This window comes from Octopus bimaculoides, chromosome 4, assembly GCF_001194135.2.
Source record: "Octopus bimaculoides isolate UCB-OBI-ISO-001 chromosome 4, ASM119413v2, whole genome shotgun sequence".
NCBI classification, from domain to species: Eukaryota; Metazoa; Mollusca; class Cephalopoda; order Octopoda; family Octopodidae; genus Octopus; species Octopus bimaculoides.
Window position 1 is genome coordinate 39,338,756 of NC_068984.1, and position 7,472 is coordinate 39,346,227.

At 34.6% G+C, this 7,472-nt stretch overlaps 1 protein-coding gene across 1 annotated transcript in view; it reads right to left on the minus strand.

The window, feature by feature from the left end:
- LOC106879412 (uncharacterized) overlaps positions 1-7,472 on the minus strand; it is a 74,840-nt gene that overhangs the window by 34,013 nt on the left and 33,355 nt on the right. Inside the window, exon 2 of the mRNA XM_014928966.2 lies at positions 4,166-4,255. Within this exon, the coding sequence (XP_014784452.1) occupies positions 4,166-4,250 (85 nt within the window). The 5' untranslated portion in view covers positions 4,251-4,255. The remainder of the gene's footprint in view (positions 1-4,165; positions 4,256-7,472) is intronic.

Below are 7,472 nucleotides of genomic sequence, written 5' to 3' on the forward strand. Positions count from 1 at the left end.
GAGTGCCTTACAAATGGCCTTCCACAAAAAGCGAAAGAGGAGTCTCCCCAACTTGCTTAGCCACGAATCAGGACAAGGCACGACGGTCAGACTGTAGGTGATAACAGATGCCACATTTGTAGCAGCACGGCTTTCTTCCCTCGACATATACCTTAAGTATGGTGTCTTTCCCGATCACCATACGGTCGGAGATTTTTTCGTGGACAGCTGGTGTTGCTTGTATTAAGATGTCTACGCTCTGTCCTAACCAATTTTTTTTTGGGGGGGGGGGACAGAGCGCATTATCTGTAGGATGTTAAGTTTATCCTTTCTGCCGTAGCAGAGTGCCGCAATGATCCACCTCACGTCAACTTCTGGCGGTACTCCTTCAATTCTGATCCGGGACGTTCTACGTCCCAGATATGAGGGGAATAGAACCACTTCTTTCGTTTTGAGTGTTGTGATGGAATGTTCCTTAGCTTTTTCAGCTTTGATAAACCTTACCTCGATGGAGGCAAACTTTTTGCCTCGGGCCAATATGTAATATCGTTCCATATCAGCCCGAGACACTTTTCAATTTTATCCATTACAAGATTCACGATTTTTTTTTCTGAAACATCGAAGCATTCATACACAATGGTTCTATTGTTTCTCTGCATCGTTATTTCACTTGGGGTGGGGGAGATGCAAGTTCAAACCCTTCCCTCGTAGGGGAGTCAGATAGCTTTTTAACAACACCTGCAAGCAGACAAAAATTTTCAAACAGCAAATTAACAATACCTTACGGTATAACAACAGCAAATAACAGCTAAATCCAATTTTGAATACAAAAACATGAAGCAGCATAAACTCACTGACTACAACGAACGGAACTAGCACGACGTTCCCCCATGAAACGAGAGGGAAGATGTTGAACAATAGCACCGCAAGATGACAAAACACACGTGTTCCACACAACGACAACAGTTCAACAGCAATCAAAAAGACGACTACCAAAACTGAAAATTATTTTCAGCACAAATTTAGCAATTTGACTTTGTCAGATAAAAGCATCAAGGATAGAATTATTGGAAAACACCTGAGCTAGCAACTCTTCCCTATCTTTAAAAGAAGTTCCTCATAACTATTGAAGAGAAGAAGAATGCTAGATTTACCATTTTCCTATAAATCACTATAGATTAAAAAAAAGTTTTGGGAGTCCAGTTTCTGAAAAGTAATACTCAATTTTGTCCATGCCATATGCTGAGATTTTGCATTTGCAAAAACCTGCTTACAATCTTTTTGAGCAAAGAAAAGAGATATGTATTTTCTAAAGATATCTATGATATTACTTCTGAATACAAACTTTAACAGAAAGAGAAAAGAAATCATTTCTCAGAGTATCATGAAAAAATCTTGAAAAGAAACCCTCTTGTTGACAGTGATAAGAGTTACAATGTGATTTACTCTCACTACTAGAAGAGGAACTGAAATGACAACATGATCAGAGTTACCAAGTAGAACATGAGAAATAACAGTAGAAATACTAAGATCAGACATGAAGTAAAGATCAAAGAGAGCATGAACATGGTTACTGTGGATAATGAGTAGGGAATTTGACTGTCTGAGAAAGATATTAAGTTAGAGAGAAATTTAAAATATGTGTTCCAGCAGATCCTGTGGGTTGAGAATTGAGCCAGTGAACATGAATACTGAAATCCCCACAGACTAGAATATTAGTTGAAGGATAACAAGGAGTTGTGCCAATTTCGTTGGATATAACATCAATAAGAGTACAGGTTTGAGAAAATTGTGAAAAATAATGGAGTGAAAGTTGAATGGTATAATGTTGAAGGATCAATAAGAAACAAATTAAGGAATATTCGGAAGACTCAAAACTAGATTTACAAAAGATAATTACAAATGTATATGATAGACAGAGGCTGTCTTTTTGATGAAGAAATATAGCCATTAACAATGAAATCCAAGCTAGAAATATCAGGACTCAAGTTTAGTTTCACTCAGCATAAAGTTTTGGTGTAGTAAGGATTGAACTGAAGAAAAATTACAACAAAGACTGAGAAATAGTGAAAAGTTAGAAATTTTGGAGATGATGAATTTGGTGTTTGCTTTCTAACCATTTGAGGAACCATTTCATAAGTAGTAAAATCAAAAGAAAAGATGCTAATCTCTCACACCACTGATAAAGATAATTGAAAGCAGTTGCAAGCTATCATGCACAAACACTTAATGTCATAAAAGGCTGTTATAGAATGTCAATGCAATATACATGAAGGTATTCCTTTAATATGCAACATGAAACATTTAACAAATATACTTGAAGTAACAGCTTCCATGTGCAACTTAGCATTGCAAATATCCTAGTTTTATATGGTGTTGATGGGGGAATCTCTCTAGGTGCTACACTAGAGTTCAAACTCCTAACTACCAGCTAGCTTCATAACTAAAAACTGAGATAAGGTCTGAGCATTCAACAGTAGACAACATGGAAGTGCTGTTGACAAACACTTCAATCTCTGAAGAAAGGTTCTCTACTAGAAGTTAAAAGAGACCTGTTTTCATCAAGTTAGACATAAAATGCCTATTGAAAAGACACGGAAGAGATACAAAAATAGACAACAGGGATACCTGTTTAGCCCTAAATCAGTTTAGGATCACTGAAAACCAATATTTTTATTGTGACATACTCACAAAAATGTTAAAGAAGCACCTTCACTCTATGAGGTAAAATCCTCCAGATAACAAGTCAGGATTTGGAAGTAGATGAAGAACTCGTAACTCTGTTTCAGGTCTGATTGCAGGTATTTTTAGCAGGTCCCAGGGGGTCTTCATGTCCTGAATTAATAGTTCCTAAAGCAATACTTTTTTCTTATTTCTGGACAAATTACTAGTCTCTGACTGTTTAGTTCTTGTGTTTGTATTCAATTCTATGGGAAATTACCAAAATAATCAGCTGTATGGAAGACCATCTTGCATTTGATATACAAATAGCTTCATGCACATATGTTTCTGTCTATGTTTTAAAGTTGTATGACCAATTTTGATTCATTTCAGAAGTGAATAATTGAGCTCCTCAACATCATCATTCACTGCTGGATATATTCTGAATACTCTCTGAATTGAACCAATCTCATTGATGAGCATTGTTGGTAACATAAAATACATAACTCAATATCTACAAAGAGGCTCTAATGACTATGCAAATTACATGACTATGTTCTCTATTCTGATATTGTGATAGTGAATGTAATATGTCTCATCACAAGAAAACACTGGGATCAATATGTAGTAACTATACAAAGCTTGTAGCCACATCCTATAAATAGATGGTTCTGTAGGTAACAGCTTTTACATAGATATATACCAATGAACCTTATCAATGAGCTTTTCAGCTGATGTTTTAGTCTTAGGTAATCAGTTTAACTTAGTTCTTTGTAAATATGTATATATTCAGCTTAATTTCTATAAAATCAGCTCCACTTTCTTAGTTTCACGATATTCTTGAATTTCTATAAAGATTGTGTAATTTTTTCTGGGTTGTAAGTACTGCTGTGGAGGTATGTGGCTTAGTGGTTAGGGTGTTGCACCCAGATTGTGGTTTCAATTCTTGGACTGTGTTATGTGTTGTGCTCTTGAGCAAAATGCATCATTTCATGTTATTTCAGTCCATTCAGCTGGCAAAAATGAACATTCCTGTGACGACCTACCATCCTATCTAGGGGTGAATCTAGGAAACTGCTCCTATAACTCTATATGACCAGGGGAGGAGCTGTAGGTACTGTCCAGGTAGTTTCTTGATACAAACTTCAAATATTTTACTGTGATGCATTAGAAATTTTCCATGAATTATAGGAAAATATAAACACTTATTTTCTTTTGTAGTAAATTTGCAATCCATAAAATCCATAACCCACCTTATTGTGGATTATGTTTTATAAATTATAAGTTTGATTTCTGCTTTGATTGTTAGGTCTTCTTTCAGTTTGTTACCATCCCAATACTTTAACATCTCTGCCTGCACTATACCACAAATTATCTACCAACCGACCAACCGACTGACTGACCAACCATGCTTGTCAAATATCAACAATAACACTTCTTAAGATAAATGAATTTTCAGAAACATCTAACCATATATGGAAAAGAAACAAAAGAAATTAAATGTAAAAAATATAAAATAACTCACCTTGAACTTTCAATATCATGATTAAAATACATGAAATTATTCCTAATATGGAAATAATGATAAACCACTTCTGAATTGGTCTCATTTTACCTAAAAGAAATATCAAGGAAACTTGGAAAATTATTCTGATATTATTTAAGCTTGTTTATTATTTAATTATTATTTAGCTAAAAATTGTTGCCAACTATTTTCGAAATCACATCCAATCATCTTTCAATTAAAAAAGGCATTAAAAATGTAATTCTAAATACTTCCCTAACTAAAAAGATGGGGTTGCTATGACTAGAACACTTTTGGTCATAGGTTTGCAGGATTGGAGTTGACCAGAGGTTAAACAACAACAACAACTGAGGTTGACTTTGCCTTTCATCTATCTAGGGTTGATAACATGAGTAGTAGTTGAGCACTGAAGTCGATGTAATAGACTTACCCCACCCCAAAATATGCTTGCCTTACGCTAACATTTGAAATCAGTATTTATACCAATGAACAAGTATTTGTATTTCATTTAAATATTGAAGTAAACGTAATATTTGTTTAATTTAGAGTGTGTCGACTAAAGTAACAACTCTTGGTTCAGAAAAATCAGTTATCCAGAAAGGTTTTGGAACCAAAGGTTCTGAAAAATCAATGTTGCACCTGTATGAGAAAAACAGCTCCCAAATTTTATTTTGGTTTGTGGGAGCAACTGCCTTTTGAAGCTTCATATTGTTGTTAAATGTGCGATAACTATTAATATATATATATAATGGCAGAAAGAGTTAAAAAATCCAAGGCTGTAAATAGTTTTCCGAACATTTATAAAGAAAAGGTCTTACAGCTGTTTCCAGGATATTTTATATATCCCTTCTTCAGAGACGGTGCGGGAAAATGTTTCAGTATTAATTATTGTAGAGAAGATATGAAATACAGAGGGAAGTAAGAGAGTGAAAATAGAAGTGAGATACATAAGGATGTTGTATTTGCAGTTCCATTATTCAAGTAGAATGGTATATATAAGTCGTGAAGAAGTTTCCTGTACCTTGTGTGTGAATTCCAGTGGTAGTTATATTTGGTAATTCTAAGCATAGAGCCTTGTAAACAGTGTTGTTCGATCGAGGGGTTTTTTTTTGTGTGAATTAAAATTTGGAAATGTATTTGTAATATTAATGGATAGATGGAGGGAGGACAGATGTGTATCATTAGAAAAAGGAGATAGTCAAATCAAAAACAGGAAGAGAAATGGAGGAAGAAGAAAAAAAGGAAAAGGGAGGGAGACAAAAAAGAAATGAATAAAGAGGGAACGAAATGAAATGAGGGCGTGTTAGCTAATGATCAGGATAAAATGATAGGAGGAAGGGAAAGATGAGGGAGAGAGAAAGAGATGAAAAAGTAAGGAGTAAAAGAGTGTGAGGTATGTGAGCAGGGGTCATGTGATAGAGCTGCATTAAGGGATGGGCATAGAAAAGGTAGAGAGAAGGTAAGGGTAAGGGTGATGTTTAAGTGGGTATTAGTTTTGGTAGTAAAAATTGAGGTGGAATGAAGAATATAAGTCAATTTCTATAAAAAGACATGTGTGATAGGAAAAGAATGTATATCTGTGAATATGTATATACACATACGTACCCACATATATATATAGACATATACATACTTCAACACATATATACGCATACAAACTCATGTATGTTCACACGTATTCACACATTTACACACTCATTCGTATCTATTTTTGTATATATACATTTTTGCATATATAAATGTATGCATGCTGTTATAAACCCAAACTAGAATATCTAAGTTTAAAAGGTTTTAATCAACTAAAAAATACAGTAATCTACAATACAAAAGAAACATTGTTAAATTGTAAGCAAACTAAACTTCAACGCAATAACAGTTTTATGCAGTGAGTTGCTATTCTCGACTAACTAAAAAAACTAACACTAAACACGTTGTGCCGTAAATAGAACAGAACTCTGCGCAGTTGCACTTGCAGGCAAATAGCAGCAATCGAGAAATCAAAGTCACGTGATCACTACACATACAAACACACACACGCGCATAATCGTATGTATGTGTATATATATATACACACGCACACACACACAGAGGTACGTATGTGTACATATATATATATATATATTTACATATACCCACATGCAAATCCGTACTTATATGAAATATCTATACATATACACGTATCTACTCATGTGTACCCGTTTGCATGCTCATATATGTATACACATACATATATATATATATGCATATATATATATATATATTATTTTTACTACCAAAACTAATACCCACTTAAACATCACCCTATCCTTACCTTCTCTCTAACTTTTCTATGCCCATCCCTTAATCCCTTAATCCTATCACACCGCCCCTGCTCACATACCTCACACTCTTTTACTCCTTACTCTCTTGTCTTCATGCAGGCCTCTATGCCTTTATAATCCCAAACTAGAATAATCATCTCTATAAGTCTAATTAACTGAGAAACACATTAAACACTTACACACAAATAGTCACCCCGCAAACCCATTCGCCCCTCACATTCCATTATAATACACTTTGCAAATACATAGGACCCCCTCCTAGCACTAAGAACTTCCTAAACTCTAGCAATAATTTTAGCCATAACACATTTTTAAATCTCCCAAAATTTGGTATGAGTTAGCTCCCTTTTCACCTAGTTAGAGTTACCCCCCTTCACCTACACTGCCGGTGACAACTAATCGTAAAATATAAAACATTGAATACACAAGTGCGAAAAAAATGTGCTTAATTAAACTAGGAAACCCGCACCTAAATAATACTCACCCCGCCCTAATTACTCAACGAAACTAACCGATCTACCACAAGCAAACCTCTACCCAGCGAATTTACCAGCGCTAGAACAAAATTTAATGTAAGAATTACCACTTTATTTACATTACCATCACATATGTATCAATTATTTTCGCATCCTAACCGATGCATCTATCTATAATCGCATTCTGAAGAGATTTACTAAAACCAGTAAATTGAAACGATCGTAAATGCTACCTTCATCTATATATATATATATATGCATAATTAAGTGATCGGCAACAGTTGCTTCACCACATACCGAAATTTAGAAATAGCAGTTAAAGTGCTAATTCTAAAATAATTCTCCAACAGATAGCAATACTTGTAACTCACAAAGGCAAAACAAGAAGAAAAATAACGAAACTAACCAGTCTTAGTTAGTCATAGACGCGTTTCTGGATCAGAATAGTAAAAAACCTTCATTTCCGTCATCAGTATGATGACGGAAATGAAGGTGATGACGGAAATGAAG